The sequence below is a fragment of the Nuphar pumila genome, chromosome 8, assembly GCF_984573655.1.
Source record: "Nuphar pumila chromosome 8, dmNupPumi1.hap1.1, whole genome shotgun sequence".
In the NCBI taxonomy this organism is placed as follows: Eukaryota; Viridiplantae; Streptophyta; class Magnoliopsida; order Nymphaeales; family Nymphaeaceae; genus Nuphar; species Nuphar pumila.
The window spans coordinates 99,177,556-99,197,835 of record NC_143256.1 but is presented as its reverse complement, the minus strand read 5'-3'; the positions used below and the strand labels follow the sequence as shown (position 1 = coordinate 99,197,835).

The window sequence follows — 20,280 nt, the reverse complement described above, 5'->3', positions numbered from 1 at the left end:
AATATGGGAAATAGAAATAACAACACTTTTTGTGCAAATCCATCCATGTAGATGTGTTGGTTATGGTGAATTTTCTAGGAATCTATCATTGAATTCTGTATTTTTTATGAAAAAAATAGAATTTTTGAATGCTTGAATATTTATAAAGATTATGAGCCATCGGTTTTAAAGCCTTATTTATTTTTTAAATAATAAAAATATCCATGTGACTTTTTCTAGGTTATTGCTTAGGAAGACGTGATGGGTGCAATAAATGGCAGTCAAGGGCACTTTTGCTCAGAGTTGGCAAGATGCAGAGTTTGACTCGGCAAATCTCTCCACGTCAACGAGTTAGGGAAAACTCTTTTTGGAACTAAACGCGACTCGCCTACTCGCCCAGTTTTTGGCTTCTCTAGGCTTTCAGTCGACCAATGTTTTAGTCAATGGAGGAGTAAAATTCCCTTGGTGAAAAGCTCATGCCTGCTGCAGTATAAAGTAAATTAAGAAAAGTCAGGTGATTAAATGCAATAAGAAAAAAAAAACAATTAGTTAAAAGAGAAATTTCGTGAACTTCATTCATGAGCCGTAGTAGTTTTTTTTGAAAGGCAAGATAGGGTTAGGCGAACCCGCCCCATGTAGCAGAGGGATTAGATCCTGGGCCTTCAGCTTGACACACAACGCCGCTTACCACACCGGATACCACCTCGCTGGTTCATAAGCCGGAGTTATTATGCAATACCAGCATGAGGAAGTAGAGGAGGCGTGCCAAGCAGTGTGACAAATATCGTGAGATTTACACGATAATATCACGAAAATTTGCCTGAAAGTTTAAAACAGCAATTTCTCGCGAGATTTTCAAAATATCGCGAGATTTATGAGAAAACATAGATGCCATGATTTAAATGTGATATTTACGTTTTAAACAGCTATTTACCGCAAAAAAAATCCTATATTTTTATTTTTAAATAATTTTTATTAATATTTTCTTAGAAAAATATTTTTTATATATTTTTAATTGATTTTTTATTGCCGAGATTTTGCCAAAAAATGCAAGATTTATGGATTTTTTTCATTTTCTTGTGAGTTTTTGAAAAACGAAAAATTGCCTATAAAAACTTTTGTCACTCTGGTGTCAAGAAGAGGGTGACAACAAATTTGAGGTTTGAATGAGACAATTTGCATTGTGCGAGGTAAAAGTGATAGATTCAAAAGCTTTTTCACGGTCTTCTTCATCCTTTTTTCCACTGAAAAGCTTTCAAAAGAGTAGGTGCAGAATTTTCATACGACTACGCAAAAAACCCACCTTAATAACCTTGCACACTACAAGAAAAACATTAATTAACGACGAAAATTTATGCCGAAAAAAATTCATCTTAAATTTGTGACAGATTAGCTAGAGAAAATCGGTCATCGTCAAAATTGAAATTAGCGATGGCATTAGCGACAAAATTTTTTTATCGCAATATCCATCGCTAATTAGCGACAGATTCGCTACAAAAAGATTGAGTCTCAAAATCTGTCGCAAAATAGGCACGGATCGATGAATTTAGTGAAGGAAAAGTTTCGTCGCTAATTTGCGATATAAAAAGCCTCATTTAGGGCACGATCTCTCCCTCTTCCCTCCTCCCCCCCCCCCCCCCCCAAAATGGCAGCATTGGCTCCCTGGGTGGTTTTAGGCCCTATTTGGAAACACTCCATTGGTGCTGTGGAATACTCTGCCCCCATAAGCGTTTTGGATGGAGGGAAAAGCAAGAAAAAGGTAACCGGGGAGGCATTTACCGACACCAATTCTACGCGGAAGGAGAGTTTGATTTTTCTTTTTTATATTCACACTTTTTTTGTTTCTAAACAAAGCCTAAGGCTCAACGATTGTAGTCTGTTCAACACGCTGGTTTAACGTCCTTGCTTGTTTCCAAACAAAGTCTAGGCTCAATGTTGTGGCCTGTTCGACACGCTCTGGTTCAATGTCCCTGCTTTTAGGGTTTGAACCAGTTCATTGAATAGGCATACCAACTATTTGATAGAATGCTCAAGAAAACGAGGTTAATCCATGCTATTCTCTGTGTAATCTACGATATTGTTTGGGTCCCATTGAGGTTAAATTTGACATGTTTAATGATTGATATTGACCCTTCTATGAGGCTCAAATGTAAGGCTGTGCTAAGTGGTTGTGTTAGACAATTTTTTTGGATATTTTGTTTGTTTATATGCATCGACAATTAGAATCTATTGTTGAATTCATTTGCTAAATTGGCAATTAGTGTTCGTTCCAATTTTGTACATTTGGAGTTATCCAAATTTGATAAAAATCTGTTGAATGTAGATTGACCTGATTTGTCTGCTCCCGGGAGCTTACAGCTTTATTAAGACACCAGGTTTGAGCAGCTAAAAGTTTCCACTGAACTTGAACTCTGGCAGGTTAGTGAAGTAGCCGTCTTGTAGGCATGCATTTGCTGGAACCTGATTTTTGCATAGTTGTATGTTTGTTTACTGATTCTACTATGTAGCCTGCTTATTGTGGCATACTGTTTCTTAAGACATTTATTCAGCTTCATTCATGCCACTTTAATTTTTTACTACTCAACTTAAATTGTATATGTTACAATGTCTATATTTTTCATAATGGTTTATTATACAGTGTTGAATTTGGTATTTAGTATGCTAGCCATGATACACATTTTACAACCTTAATGCACCTTTCTAATAGAATAAATTAGTATAACACCTATGAAAAGGTTCTGATCAGGAAAATGAGTGACTCAAGTCTTAATTAGCTTGAATATAAAAAAAAACAAGTTAGCTTCTCCATTCAGCCTACTTTATGGAAGGTGAAGCAAGAGCATTTTGAAGTGAACTAAGAGATGACCTTAAACCTAAGAGTTTTAAGGTTATAGTGTGAAAATTTCTTGTGTCTGTGAGAGAGAGGTTCATGTTGGTTGAATTGGAGTCCCATGGTTCATCAATCAAGTTGTGTACCATGACAATTATGTAAGTTACAGGATCTAAGAACTATGGTCAAACATATATTGAAGGGAGACATGAACATTGATAAGCAAACGGATTAAATCAACTAACCATGCAGCAGTAGCACATGCAAAGGTATTGATGAAAATTTGATCAACATTTTTTTTTAAAACTAGGTGTTTACTATTTTAACAACAACCAACAAGAGGCCAGAAACAGGAAGGAAACAGTCTTCTAGTACTGATATCAATCAATTAGTAACAATAATAAATTAAGTGGAATTTTATCAATACTTCAACCAAAAAACACATTATTTATGTCTGAGAAGCATGAAAATATAAATACTTGCAGCGCTTGTGCTGATATCCTTGAGTCATGCCCCACGGAAATTCTCAAACGCTTCGACAAATCTACATTGTTTTTTTCTAGCAACCATGCAGCAAAAGCAACACCTATTGCTTTAGTTACTGATTCTGTAAGTGTGACAGACTCCCCTTCAACTCCAACAATGGCAACTCCTCTGATATCACTGCATAAATGATTTTGAAACCAGCATTACTAAAACTGACTTGAACACTGAAGAATGCAACATATGAAACATGTTGTGACTTTTCAAAGACAAGTCCTCACAATAAAACCAGTTTTCAGCATGGTCCTGTTAGTATTCCTATTGTTAAGGATCTCAGCTATTCTGAAATTTATGGAAAACTAGAGGATAACCTGGCATCACCAGGATCTGTTCCTGTCAATCTCAGACATAAAGATTCCAGCATTTCTGAAGGAAATGCAGAAGAATGGAGTTGGCAGAATGAAGCTTTATTCAAGATAAGGGAAGTTCAGGTAATCAGCCAGGATTTTCTCTCTTTTGTAGTGTGGTCTGTCACCTTTTTGTTTCATCATGTTTGGTCTCTTCTTCAATACGAATTCTGTATATTCCAAAGTTTCATGTACAGATTCCTAATAAGCTCCAATTCTGCAATAGGCAGATGACAAACTGGGTCCCTAGTGTGAGCTAGAAAATGGAAAAGGAAATGAAGATGGTAATGGAGTCAAACAACTTAAGTTGAATATTTCGTTACCACTGGAAAAAACTTCAGTTGGAAATTTAGCACAAGCTTATGGAACATCAGATGAAAAGGTATGTTGGAATATAATGTGCGCGCACATGGATGCACACACACATAAAGAAAGAAGGAAAACTTTAGATATTCTCTTTCTTTTTTTCCCTTGTAATTTTTTTCAAGCAGATTTGAGTGAATTGTCAAATCTATCGTCTAAGATTGGATGAACTGTGTAGAACTTTGGAAAGGCATAAGGCTTCCAAGTTGACAAATATCATATACCTCTTATTGTCACTGAGAAATATTGAAAGATGTAGCCCTTATAAAATATGTTCAAAAGAATAGATATTTATGATAAGATATGAATATGGATATTTTTAAATCAGTGGTAGGAGGAGATATTCATTTCTTGTAATGACATAACTTTGTATACATATGTCAATGCAAAATATTATTTTTTTGCATCACTTGTTTTGCAGCTCTCATGTGATCTTGGTCTAAGTAATCAAGGTATTGTTTGAGTGTTTGGAAGGGGAACATATTCTATTCAGATCAGCTCTCATGTGATCTTGGTCTAAGTAATCAATGTATCTCAGTATTCTGTTGATTTGAAATGTTACTTTCAAACTCTCAAATGGTATTGTTTGAGTATTTGGAAGGGGAAGATAGTGCCTGGTATAAATTCATTGTGAAGTTCCTGCATCATATATAATTTTGTTCCTCAAGCGGTTATGCAGGTTACTGGGTGGATTCTGTACTGGAAAATATCTAAAAAAAATAGCATAGTATGGAAAATCTCATTTTTTAAATATTTTAAGCATATATTTTCTATATTTTTTTGTTTCTTTTATATTTTAAAATCTTCTAAAACTTGTTTTTTTATATTTTTGCAAGAAAAATCATGCAAAACTATTATTTTTTTATCTTTTCTCTTATTATTTATATATTTTCAATCTTTTTAAACTTACGATATCAAAGCGTTGTCTCTATGGTGGATGTGGTTGATGTAGCTTATAAAAATCAAACATTTACTAAATTTGCTTGGTTTGTGTGCCATTAACTCATCTTTTTGTGGGTATGTGATCTGTAAACATAATTCAGAAGTTTTCATTGAAATTTACAACAATCAAATAGTACTTAGTTTTCTCCATTCAGAATTCAAATAGAATTTTTCATTGAACATTTGCAGGTGAAAACAAATAGTGAGAAATAAAACACTAAACTTAGTATATTAGACCCTATGCTCATGGAGAAGCACCTTACTCAGACACCACAAAAATGACATGTCACACCAGTTAACCAACTGATTTTAAAATATATATATATATATATATAATAAGACTCGGTCAAAGTTGTGCCCATTAGGGGATACGTGATGAGTTTTGGAGCTTGATTCAGAGTTTTTTTCCTTACAGGAGGGGGTCCAGGGGGGGCGCCTCTGACAGAGGGCTCGGGGGGCAGCGCCCCCGGACCAATTTTTTTTTTTGGACTTATGTTTGAGACCCGGTTTCTTATGGATCATACCCGATTTTTTACTAGCAGCTTAGTTAAAATTGCGTAAAAAAATCCTATTTTTTTGTCAAATGAGGACTTTGACTCTCATTTGATTAAAAAATTCAAGGCGTGTACGCCTCGGCTTGAGGCGCGCCTCAAGGCGTATGAGGCGCATGCCTCAAGACGCTTTTTTTTTTAAAATTTTGCGATGGATAATATTCGTCGTTAATATTCAGCGATGAATTTTCGATGGTTTGCGATAAATTATATTTCGTCGCTATTTTAGCGACATAATATAATCTGTCGCAAACCCAAATCAGTGCTTATTTAGCGACGGATATGATCCGTCACTAATTCATCCCAAATTAGCGATGAAAGTAACGACAAATAAGTTTTGTCACTAATTAGCGACCATGATTATGCGACGGACAATATCCATCATTAATCCGTCACTAAACAGTTTAACGATGGATTAGTAATGGATATCGTCTGTCGCTAATCCACGTTTTTCTTGTAGTGGTAGTAGAAGACTCTAAGCTAGCAAATATAGACACACAAACCTTAAGGATCTCTCTCTCTCGCTCTCCAAATAATTGCACATGGAATGGTAGTGGAACATGCAAGGAAGCACGAAAAGTTGGTCTCATATGCCAACTTTTGGTGAAATTATTACAATTCTATCATAATAAATTAGAAAATGATTAAATCTTGATATTCCAAATATTGCCTATTTTCAATATATTGGAAGAGGTTTTTTATATTTTACTTTTTTTTACATTTTTTATATTTTAAATTTTTACATATTCATAGACTTTCCGGACACACAAACCTTAAGGATCTCTCTCTCCAAATAATTGCACATTGAATGGTAGTGGAACATGCAAGGAAGCACCAAAAGTTGGTCTCATATGCCAACTTTTGGTGAAATTATTACAATTCTATCATAATAAATTAGAAAATGATAAAATCCCGATATTCCAAATATTGCCTATTTTCAATATATTGGAAGAGGTTTTTTATATTTTACTTTTTTTTATATTTTAAAATTTTACATATTCAGAGACTTTCCGGACACACAAATCTTAAGGCTCTCTCTCTCTCTCTCTCCAAATAATTGCACATTGAATGGTAGTGGAACATGCAAGCAAGCACCGAAAGTTGGTCCCATATGCCAACTTGTGAAATCATTACAATTCTATCATAATAAATTAGAAAATGATAAAATCCCGATGTTCCAAATATTGCCTATTTTCAATATATTGGAAGCGGTTTTTTATATTTTACTTTTTTTACATTTTTTATATTTTACAATTTTTACATATTCATAGACTTTCCGGACACACAAACCTTAAGGATCTCTCTCTCTCCAAATAATTGCAGATGGAATGGTAGTGGAACATGCAAGGAAGCACCAAAAGTTGGTCTCATATGCCAACTTTTGGTGAAATTATTACAATTCTATCATAATAAATTAGAAAGTGATAAAATCCCGATATTCCAAATATTGCCTATTTTCAATATATTGGAAGAGGTTTTTTATATTTTACTTTTTTTACATTTTTTATATTTTAAATTTTTACATATTCAGAGACTTTCCGGACACACAAACCTTAAGTCTCTCTCTCTCTCTCTCTCTCCAAATAATTGCACATGGAATGGTAGTGGAACATGCAAGGAAGCACCAAAAGTTGGTCTCATATGCCAACTTTTGGTGAAATAATTACAATTCTATCATAATAAATTAGAAAATGATAAAAATCCCGATATTCCAAATATTGCCTATTTTCAATATATGGAAGAGGTTTTTAATATTTTACTTTTTTTTACATTTTTTATATTTTAAAATTTTACATATTCAGAGACTTTCCGGACACACAAACCTTAAGGTTCTCTCTCTCTCTCTCTCTAAATAATTGCACATGGAATGGTAGTGGAACATGCAAGGAAGCACCAAAAGTTGGTCTCATATGCCAACTTTTGGTGAAATTATTACAATTCTATCATAATAAATTAGAAAATGATAAAATCCCGATATTCCAAATATTGCCTATTTTCAATATATTGGAAGAGGTTTTTTATATTTTACCTTTTTTTACATTTTTTATATTTTAAAATTTTACATATTCAGAGACTTTCCGGACACCCCACCCCCCCCAAAAATAATAATAATAATAATAACTAAAATTTCTTGAGAAGCTTTCTCTTACGGGTAAATTCCCAATATTATGATTTATGACATTGGGGAACACTCAAATAAGACATGCTTGCGCTGAACATGTCGACTGCAATAATATTTTAAAGATTTTTCCTCATTTTATATTCTTAGATTTATGGAGAAAATCCCATTATTGAGATTTATGACATTGGGCAACATTCAGATAAGCCATGATTGAGTTGAACCTGTCAACTGCAACAAATATTTTAAAGATGTTTCTTCATTTTGTGTTTTTCCAAATATTACAAACTCTGATCCTTTGTGGTTCACATTAATTCAGGTTGGTGCTTGGTTTCTTTCCTGATGCGCAGAGATTCTTCGCATTCTTTACTTACTAGGCGTTACATCTGATTAATATCTAACCGAATCTGGATCCGTTTTGTGCAGTACCTGGTTAATATTTGGATCCGGATTAGTGTCGAGTATTACATAAGCTAATCAGATCCAAATGGCTTCAGATTTTCCCTATCTGAATCCTACAACGGATCCGATTATGCAATGTTCATTGTAAGTAGGATTCAGTAATCCTACACACAAACCAAGTCTGACCCATTTACATCCCTACTCACCAGCTTGCCTCATTTGTAAGAGGGACAAGCACGGGCCGGCTCCCGTGTTTATTTTTTACTGGTCTGGGCCACGGACCGGGTGGATGGCTCCACACCCGTTGCTAGCAATTATGAGTTCATAACAATAATAACAAAAAAAAAATTGAAATTTGGATCACTGAGACAATGGTTCTTGGTCCCATGATGCCAATGGGCCTCTTATTTTCCTTTTTCACTTTTGTTTGTATTTTCAAATACTGGGCTCAAGGTGCATCAAAACAAAATTGTGGCCAACTTTGTTAATGTGACAAAAAAAAAAAACAAATAAACAAGAGTCATTCTTATCCAAGGATTAGGCTTTTCTTCTTCTTCTTATTTTTTTTTTAAAGGCAAGCTGGGGTTAGGCAGGCCCCTGCCAGTTGTACACATATACCATTGGGTTTTGAACCTGCAACGTGACGTTCTGACCGTACCCTAGCTCGGAGACCTCATTGATGGCTTTTTTTTATTTGTTGAAACCACCATTAGGCATCCCATTACGAACCGAGAGGTGACGTGTTGACCGTACCCTATTCAAGAACTCCCCCCTTTACCAAGTAGGGATAGTTTTTTATTGGCATCGACCTCGCAGTAAAGAATGCAACTCTATGTATCGAACTCGTGATGTCCTTCAACTTGAACGCTTTATGTCTTCCCACCTAGCCAAGTGTGCGAAGCCTTTGTGTAGAGCAAATAAGGTGATCTGTCAAATCACTTTAAAAAAGTTAATTGACATCTTAACCGTTCACTGCTTTCTCCCATAAGATCCCCAGTCTTTATGCAATTTGTGAACGGTGAGGATGCCAAATCACTTTCCTTGAAGTGATTTGGAAGATCACCTGATCTGCTCTCGCCTTTGTGGGTGATTAGGCATTATGATTTGACTTGGTTACATGACAAAAAACCCTTAATATTGTAGTTGGACTTTACAGGATATCCACGCACAACGTCTTTTTTATACCATTTGATGAAACCGCAAGCAGTCATCAGCATTTATTGAATCAGTGAACACAAATGTTTGTTCGATAATGATCAGCTCATCCTAGGCCTCTTCAATCGGTTGGACTTTATATGGACTCCACCGGACCCAATCCAGGTCCATTTTTGGCGATCTAAAAATGGTATCCTTCTGCAAAATGGATTCGGAGTCTACTAAAATCAAGTTGGACCCATATTTAGTTTGGAAACTCAAAATGGTATCCTTCTCCCAAATGGATTCGGAGTCTACTAAAATCAAGTTGGACCCAGATTTAGTTTGGAAATTATGATAAGGATTCAACACTTTCTGTATTTGTAAATTGTAAGAGGTGTCAAATCCAATTCGTGTGTGGATGCACGTGCATTAGTTCTGGATCTGGACATGTTTAAGGCCTAAATTAGAAAACATGATTGCAATAACCTATCCTAGTTCATAGTCCGACTCACTGTTATGTCAAAATAGATTTTTCACCTCATGAAAAGGGGGATATAAATAAAATAAAAAATGTGTGTTTTTCGAAATACTCCACAATTTGTCAAATTCGTCAAATGGACAATACCACAGATTTTCATTTTTTTTGGATGCTATTACCCAATTTCCGATTTTTGCACGTTGCGACACTAAAAGTTGATGGACTTGCAAAAGTCGTCAACAAAATCAAAACAGATATTGCAATATTCCAAAAATTATTGCAAAAAACCTTTACCTTGCGAAATTATCTAGGAGCATCGCATGAAGTATTGCAAAATTACTAAAAACTTGTGAAAGTCCTGTATTGCAAGATTCCCAAGTATCACAAAGGTATTGTGAAATTTTTTTCTTGCAAAATTTATATCTATATAAATGACGCTTCATTTCTTGAACCCTTATTTACATATAGATGCCCTATTTTCGCAATCCTAGGGTTCTTTTAGTTTCCAACCGATGGTCTCCAATCTTTTCGATGACATTCCGATAACATTTAGGCGACATTCCAGCTTTATAAAAATCTCTCATTGGCAGCGGTTCATTGGCAACGGTATGGGTGGAATAGAAAACCAAAAGTTCGTGAGTTGTTCCTGAGTACAAAAGTTGATCAGCTGAAAATTTGTTCTCATCATAAAGAACATGAAGGATGATGATGTAGAATTGATGGGGCGCCTCCACTCTAATGAACTGTGAAAGCCCCTAAAATGTATTAGATGATTATAATGTTTTCTTCCCATGCAATGTATTAGTGACTTCATTTTGTAAAAGAATGGAATGAATGCAAATTGTATGAGTGACTTAATTTTGTGAAAGAATAAAATGAATACAATATATGAGTGACTTTATTTTGTGAAAGAATTGAATGAATGCAATGTATGAACGACTTCATTTTATCAAAGAATTGAATAAATGCAATGTATGAACGACTTCATTTTGTCAAAGAATGGAATGAACGTAATGTATGAACGACTTTATTTTATGAAAGAATGAAATGAATGCAAAATGTATGTGCGACTTCATTTTGTGAAAGAATAGAATGAATGCAAAATGTATGAGTGACTTCATTTGTGAAAGAATGAAATGAATGCAAAATATATGAGTGACTTCATTTTGTAAAAGAATGAAATGAATGCAAAATGTATGAGCAACTTCATTTTGTGAAAGAATGGAATGAATGCAATGTATGAGCAACTTCATTTTGTGAAAGAATGAGATGAATGCAATGTACGAGCAACTTTATTTTGTGAAAGAATAGAATGAATGCAAAATACATTAGCGACTTTATTTTGTGAAAGAATGGAATGAATGCAATGTATGAGCAACTTCATTTTGTAAAAGAATAAAATGAATGCAATGTAAGAGTGACTTCATTTTGTGAAAGAATCTAATGAATGAAAAATGTATGAGCAACTTTATTTTGTGAAAAAATTGAATGAATGCAAAATGTATGAGTGACTTCATTTTATAAAAGAATGAAATGAATGCAATGTATGAGTGACTTTATTTTGTAAAAGAATGAGATGAATGCAATGTATCAGCGACTTCATTTTGTGAAAGAATAAAATGAATGCAAAATATATGTGCGACTTTATGTTGTGAAATAATGGAATGAATGCAATGTATGAGCGACTTCATTTTGTAAAAGAATATAATGAAAAAAAATTAGAGGAAAAAAATTTGCAATATAGGACTTTCGTGAGTTTTTAGTAATTTCGCAATACTTCATGCGATGCTCCTTGGGAATTTTGCAAGGTAAAGGATTTTTGCAACATGACTTGTGATACTACTCATGAGTTTCACAAGTTTTTTGAAATTTCAACTTTTAGCATCATGACCTGTAAAAATTGAAAATTCACAGTTGCGAGGGGTAAAAGCATCCCAAAAAAATTAAGAACCTACGAAATTGTTACTTGGTGAATTTGATAAATTGTGGAGCATTTTGAGAAACACATCAAATTTATCATATAGTACTGTCATTTTTTGTGAACAAAAATTAAAGGATAAAAGCTTTAAACAATCTTTTTTTTTTAAATATCTCATTAAGAATCATTTTTTTGATAAGCATAATATCTAATTAAGAAACCTTTACATGTAATCATGTAAAGTTGCATACATGGAGTCAGACCTAGGTGAGGATAAATGATTTTAAACAGAACTCATAAAAAATACTTCTCTATTCTATATTTTGGACCTTAACTCCATAACACGACCTTGGCATGAAATAATCAATGTTCTTAAGGTCTAAAACAAACCTTTGAAATTATCAATATGATGCATCAACCTGATACAGGTTAGCCAAAAGAGCTTCACACACCTACCTAGGTGGGTCAACTTAAGGCGTTCAAGTTGAAAGACACCACAAGTTCGATAGTGAAGAGTGCACCTTTGTTGAAAGGTCGAAGCTAACAGGGCCATGGTCAATTTGAAATATCTTCAACTGTAATGGGTTTTTGGAACCATTATTGTGGTTTCTTCTCGCTTATTTTTTTTAAAAAAAAGTCAAAAACAAAACCTGGTACAAACTCAAGTACAATATGAGCATGGTCATATATTGATATTTAAAATCATCTAATTTAATTGATAAATTGGTATTTTTTTAAAACTTTAACATATTAACCATAAAAATCACACCTACTTCTCAAACATAAATTACAAAGTCTAACAACTTGTACCTAATTATGTCATCTACCCTGAAAGGCTGGATATTATCCAAAATACTCTGGTGAAGATTAATAGCACTGATTTGCTAACATAACTTCACGTGCTCTATATTGATTATCTTATCATGTACAATATCAATTGTTCGTGAAAGTTCTTCATTGCCTACACGTCGAACATCTATATCTCTAATTGATTCGGGCAATTGTATGTGTTTTGCATGCATTTTAAGAACAACATCAATCGTTGTTTGAGATAATTTGGTGTTTGCCAAAGGATTGAGCTCAATAAATAGTGTCAAAGCAATGCTCATTGTTTAACTTTGTGAGCATTCAAGTAAACATCACTACTAAATAACATTGATTCTACATCATCATCGTTCAAAACATCTATCCATATTTGTTAGCTATCTACGTTTAGAGAATAACTATACCGGAAGCTCAATAACTCTTCCACATGTCTAGTTTTATGAAACATCAAAGTTGTAAATTTTTTAAAGTTATTGTTTTTGGAGACCAATATAGATCTCCAATTAAGGTGATCAGTGATATGGTAGTTTACTTTAACCTTTTCAGAAGTCATCATTAATTGCCTACACCAATTACATAACATATCATTCATCTAATGAAAATAGCATGTGACAAAAAGGTTGTTTCTATATATATATATATATTTGTTTTATTCAATTATCAAACTACCTACAACAACCACTCTGAAAGCAACTACCTACAAAAACCTTAACCCCTATTAAATACTTGTGTACAGTCAACACCAATCCTATCACAGTAATTGAACGCATATGCACAATCAACCCTAACCCCATTATCTCAAGACAAAACTACTAAATATTAAATAAAAGATAAAAAATAAACATAAATTATCTACAACACCAATAAATAAATAAATAAATATATATATATATTAAAAACCCTAAACAAAAGATTTGATGTCAAATATTAAATAAAATACGGACAAACATACCTAAATCATTCACGATAACAACCAAACACAAATACTACAAGGTCATATATATATATATATATATATATATATATATATATATATATATATATATATATATATATATATAACTCATTTTTTAACCTAACTAAAAGACGAAAAAGTTGACTAAAAGGATGTCGCAACCTCATTGAAATGTTGTAAGATGATTTCACAAAAATTATAACACCCCAAAATTTATCCATATTTTTTTTTAAATATTGATATTATGAAAATAATCAGTTGGAAAAATCCTGGGCAATTACAAATCATTTCACATTCGACAGAGGTACTGAAATAAATATCAATCAAACAAGTTTTTAAAGAGTTATTACACTAAGTTAACAAAAACTAAATAACAATGTTTGAACAATTAAAAAGTGATCCCAGATCGGCAAGGAAAAGATCTTCATGACCCCAACCGAAGCATCTCGCAACAACTCCCGCTCAATTATCTTGACCTGTGAAATGTTAATATCGGAGGTCGGACTTCACAAGTTTCAATAGAAAATCTCTTCTCAAGGCACGCAAGCAAAGTGTCATCATACAAGAGCATGTTGAAATTTTAGCAATCTAAGTAGCATATTTAATACCAGACAAGTAATATCTAGCATATGCATAACAAAAACCATATTCAAGCATATATGTACGTCTAAGTATGGACATTAAAGTTGTACAGATAAAATTATGTTTTACTTGTTTAACCCCTTGAGGGTACGCGCAGTTCAAATACGTTGAAGCAAATGAGATCAATCAGGGGTCTATTATTTTTTAGTATTTTAATATCTCGATTGACTATTTGAATCATATTCTCAAAAGGGCAGAGTAATGACCAAAAGATAACTCCTAAAGGACGAGATAATATGATGCATTCGACTTCTACATAAGTTACAAGACCTATTCACCTAGGACAAAATTGGGTAGTTTGGATCTCCTAACTCTATGGGTGAAGGGCCATCGAGCTATTATCACTCATAGCATAGTTTCAACGCTTTATGTTTCAACAATAACAGCCCAGCAAAGTTTGTATACCATCTACCCTCTCTATGATAGCCCGGCACTAGATGAGTATCCATTCCTTTTCTTTTTAATTTGATTCATTTAGGCTATCTGTACCTACCTTTCTTAAGCAAACCAGTACCTACCTTTCTTAAGCAAACCAGGGTTTCAAGAACCCAAGTACCACTTTGGGTACATATTAAATGAAAGAGATAGTCAAGAACATTTATATTTTCACGGTGCATTTAAACCAATGAGTACAAAAATCAAGCCTTGGTACATTTTAATCAGTCAGACTTTTTATTAAGTGTGTGTACATGCAACTTATCAGTTTATATGTCTTGAGTGTACAGAGAGAACCCCGTAGGTCAATGTTGACCACAAGCCCAGTTTAGAGCCAACCACACGTGTGTTTAATACACTTATGATCAACAGTACAAAGTTCACGTCACACATAAAACATGGCAAGTGCTCATGTGGCACCGAAAGGGTGGCACCGAAAGGGTTTTACATAATAACCTCATGCTCATTTTTTAGCCTTTGCACTAGCATGCCCCTGCATGAAATTACTGGAAATGGTCTGTGAATGAGATCGGATCACATTATTCAATTCGTGAAGCATTTGTAGACGAATTAAACTTCACAGTCATCGTATTGTGTTTCGCAAAACTTTTCAAGGAAATAAATCATTCAATTTGAGTATAAAGAAGAAATTGTGCCAATTTTATGAAAGTACAGCTGCATACAGTATTTCACATGAAATGGCAGCCAAAATTATCCAATTTTCATTTTTCTTTGGATTACAGTCAAGAACAAACATCCTAGATATATATTCAACCGAACTTTTGCATATTCAAGCATTTGCATACAACCAAGGAACATTTGCTTCGTCTATATATATTCAGTTGAAATAGTTGAATAATTCGTTTACCCTTTTTTTTTTTACATTGCACGTGTACATTTCATGGGCTGCAATCGGGTTGTTGCAGTTAAGGTCACAGCGCACCAACAGGTGGCACACCCTGCTGGTTACCTGCTGCCAGCTGCCAGCTGCCCAACACAGCAGTCGGTTCTGCTGTGTTCAACCGTGTAGCAGCCACCAACTACACACCATAATGGCAGTCGGCAGACCCAACCGACTGGCTGATATATATATATATATATATATATATATATATATATATATATATATATATATATATATATATATATATATATATATATATATAGGTAGGTAGACCCTAACAGCCAAACACTAGGGTGACATTGCGCTTGCTGCACCCAAACAGCAAGCAACAACAGGTCGCGGCTGGCCCCGGCCGACTCTGCTCAACAGGGTACGGGATGCCCTGCTGCGCACAATGGCCGTCGGCCTTGCGTAAGACAAGGCAGCAGGCTAGGGGCTTAGCAGACCCTAGTCTGCTGCACCTTAAGTGGGAGATGGCCAGCAGCGACACCGGCAGGGTGCGCCCTGCTGTGCTCGCTATGCCCAGTTCAGGGCCAGCCGACCCAGGTCACACCGGATCAGGCCAGCCAAATTAGTTGGTCTGACCAACGATGCCAACTATCCAGAAATGAGGGTTAGGGTCGAACCGACCCCTGGCCGTTCCTAGTTACACCCCATCGTTCACACCCGTTTTTTTAACAATCAAACAATAGATATATAAAAAACAATCTATGCAAGGTGTGTGTGTGTGCAAACATGTAAAATCTATGCCTCATATCAATCATGGAGGCATACCTTTTTTTTTCTTCATAAAGAAAAGAATAGTCTTTAAAATGGTAAATCACAAATTCATGAATGTGAATATCACATGATACTCGTGTAAAGCAATATATATCTTTTTGAAATAACTCTTAAAAATCAAGGATATAACTATTACCGGTAGTAGGCATTCAAATATGTGTAAAAATTCCCTTTTCTTCATTTATATGGTTTGAATCACACACAAACATCATGGGATTCCATCGCACTTGATATGTCGTCGATCTCACCACGGGAGGTGGATTGACAAACATGTCGGAGTACAATCCTACATGGGCCTACATGCTGACCTGTTACTCACGCACACTTGGTAAAAGATCCTACATTTTATCGGTCAAGTTGGCAAGGATCGAATGCGATTCTTGGTCGATCATCGGATGCATGCACCATCATCTGAAATGGGGTTCTTCCCTCAGCCATGTGGTGTGGGTGAGAGAGAAAAGAGAAGGGAGAGAAAGAGAAATGAGAGAGATAGGTAGAGGGAGAGATAAAGAGAGTGTGTGTTATGGACAGAGAGGGTCATGTGTCTCTCTCATAAGGTAATTTAATGTTGTACTTATTACCTTTTATTATTTATTTATATTTAATTCCTTAAAGAAGAGAGGGTTATGAAAATAGAGAGAATGGAGTAAGCATGAGATTTCTTAAATTTGTCTCATTTAATATGAAAAAAGGGAGAGAAAGAGAGGTCATATTCCATCGTGGTGTCTCTTTCTTCTTTTACATTAAATGTTATCCTCCCTTTTTTTTTTATTAACTCCTTGAAGAAGAGGAAGCGGTTCACCCTTGTTTTCCCCCTCATGATTACAAAAAATAAAAGACAAAAAAATAAGGTGGTCTCTCATTTACGTAGGAGAGGCCCATTAGGGAGGGGTGACCCTCACTTATATCTATATTATATTTTTTTGTTTATTATATGGTTTAATTCTTTTCCTTAAGGGCTTAGATAAAATTTGTATAAACTTTATCATGGTTTTTAGTTTTAGGCAATATATTTAAGTAGATAGACTATTTAATACATTAAATTTTAAAATATTAATTTAGACCTTAATCCAAGTTTCCTATTTGATCTTGTATCCGGATTGGATCCAATTCTATTTGGATCAAATTCCAAAGCGAATTTTGGATCCTCCTAAGGTCCAAATCCAAATATCAAATTCAACCACTTTTACAATTGAATTTCGGATCTACTCAAGATCCAGATCCAAATACCATATCCAAATAGGTTTTTAACTGGGAAATTAAATTTCAAGTTTTAAATTTCTTGAAACCTTTAATTTCACTGAAGCAGATAATTTTATTTGCTTTTCAATAAATTAAGTAAAGATACTACTTAAAAATTAAGATAATATTTTAATTATTTATTTAAATAATTAATGAAAATTAACAAGTCATTTAAGGTTTTATCAAGAAGCAAACAAAAAAAAAAGAATTAAATGACTTTATATATGAATCAACAAGCATGCAAAGGTACAACATTCACAACAAGTATATTTGCTAAGGTTATACCATATTTGTGAATGTCGAACTAAAGTGCGAAAGTCAAGAACATTCACACAGGTGACTGTGAATGTCAACACACATTTATAAAGGTCCTACCTGAGTATTTAGTTAAAGAAGGTTCACAGTTTTTTTTTTCACTAAAATTGTATTATATTTGCAAAGGTAGTACCATATTTGTGAAGATAGTACAATTTTTAAGATGGTGTACTAAGGGTACAAAAGTCAAAACATTGGCAACATGTGAATGTCAACATTTGTGAAGCTCCTTAAGAATTATTTACTTAAAATAGGTCGACAGGTTATCTTCACGCAAGTCTTACTATATTTGCAAATCTCTGCGAGCGATCTTTTTATTGAAGGTACCTATATGTCGCACAAACCTCAACTGGTTCGCATGTACAAAAGACAAAAATGTCCTAAAAGGGTTAAAAATCAAAGATTTTGGATACGAGGGGGATTTTGTCAAATTGGTAGGCATTTCAAAAAGTGTGCCATTTGGTAAGGACAGTACAATCATTTCTCACCAAATGAATTAGCCGTCATTTTCATATTCAAATTCTATTGCCTAAACTTGGGTTTGCATCCAAGATACCTATGCCGATAGCAAACTTTAAAAGATAATAATGTTAACACGATTGGTACATTTGATACCATGATCTAGCAGCTCTCATGTGTGCACAGCATGCGTACATGTGCATGCGCACACACATTCTACCATCAACAATTTCACCTCTTGTTTTCCACCATCCAGCAAATTACTCGTTCAAAGGACTCCAGAACTACTACATTTTCCTTAGATGTTCACAAATGAGGCTAACCTCAAATGTAGTGCCTTAGATCCAGGATTGAAAGCTCATTCAAAGGAAATCACCAACTTTATTATGGTGATTCTAGAAAGTCAAACTGTCTAAACCCAAAAAGCAGAAATATATGGTTCCAACTATTTAGTTGAACCAAATCAAATTGTTATCTGGTAAACAACCCTACATTTGCATATGTATGCATATAAACACACTTTTTACGTTTATACATATGCATGTACAAATTCACGCATCAAGCAAAAATTGTTAGGATCCCAAAAAGACACATAGCAGCACTGGTTTAGTGATCTCGCCACTGCACCACACAATGGCAACAAAAAAATTCAATATTAATGGATGATAATATTCATGCCTTTTTTCTGGGCAAAATCGTTAGAACATCATAACTCATAAGATGGACTACTTATCTGGCTAAATAGGATTGCCATGTCCATCCCCTGTAACATTGTTGGCATGGCTGTTTCATAAGGGCACTCTTGAGAGAAACCAACTTTTCCAGACTTCAGCACTTTCCTGATGCAGTTCTTAAATTTTTCATGGCATTTCACATTCATCATTCCTGTAAAAGTTGCAAAATCAGCGATTAAAAATGTCCTGGATCCAATAAGTAACCAGCTCTATGGTTGATGATCCAAATAAAACAATGTCTTATGACTCCATGTCAAATAATGAAGAAAGTGGAACAGAGAAAACTCACTGAATAAGTGTATAAATCACAAGTAATCTATGGACCAAGGAAATGGATCCATAACAAGATTTTGATTGCCATCTACCCATCATATGTTTCATTTTCATGGGCTTCTTACTAAACACATGCAATTAGGTCATTTAAAAAGGCAAGACAGAAACTTTACCTAGAAAAAACTGTCGCACTGAGACCAGATATCCTGGGAATCACATATTTTGAATAATTCAAAGCTGAATATAAATAAACTATTGGAAGTTGCACAACACTGTCCATGAAAGCCAAATCAGAAATGCACACTGATTTATTGGATAAAAGACTAACTATGACAAAATTTACCCGTTGCACAGGCTCACAACTCGCCAGGGATCAACTTGAGATGGTTCCATGTTTATTAATATTCATTGTATGAATGTATAATTTCATAGATCTATATGGTCAAGATTTATTTTAGGTTAGATAATGTGACTAAGAGTTCAGCAATGCCAGTTATTTCATGGAAGAGACTGGTTTTTTGTGATAACACAAATTAATTTAACTAATCATTTTCATCTACAAGAGACTTTGTTTTTTTTTTGGTGATAACACATTGATATAAGTAGACATAAACTTAATCATTTTCCTTTACAATAAACCACCAAATGAACCTGAACCAGAAAGATTTTTGGTGCTATCATGCCTTGGGTAAGTCATAATCTAAGTAGAGGAACAACTGAGATGATGAAATCAGGCAAAGAACCTGCCTATTTACCAAGTAGTCTCTAGAAGCCAAAAAGTGATCCTTTGAGTTATTTAGAGCACGTTTGATTGCGTGGACAGCATTGTCCGCTGTCCGTGCAACGCATGCGGCCCAGCCACCATGCAAACACATGATGCTTGGAATGTGGTGTCCTGCTGGGATGATTTTAGTTGTCCAGGGCCATTCCACCCTCTCCCCCCTGGAACAAGGGTGTATGAACGTCCCTAGACATGCATGAACAAAAAAAATGAAAAAAAAAGGTGTCGGGGTATACCCCGGTGCCTCCCTCCAACTTCTTTCCTCTCCCCCATCGACTCCCTCTCTGCAGATATGGCAGCAAATCAACCTCCAAGCCCTACCAATT

General features: G+C 34.6%; 1 protein-coding gene across 2 annotated transcripts in view; it reads right to left on the bottom strand.

Annotated features, from left to right (window-relative positions):
- Window positions 1-18,527: 18,527 nt before the first annotated feature.
- The window catches only part of LOC149830037 (putative phospholipase A2 homolog 1), a 78,120-nt gene continuing 76,367 nt past the window's right edge, over window positions 18,528-20,280 (bottom strand). For both annotated transcript variants that reach the window (XM_090016274.1, XM_090016275.1), the window contains one exon: window positions 18,528-19,051. In XM_090016274.1, coding sequence (XP_089872400.1) covers window positions 18,873-19,051 — 179 coding nt within the window. In that variant the 3' untranslated portion in view covers window positions 18,528-18,872. The remainder of the gene's footprint in view (window positions 19,052-20,280) is intronic.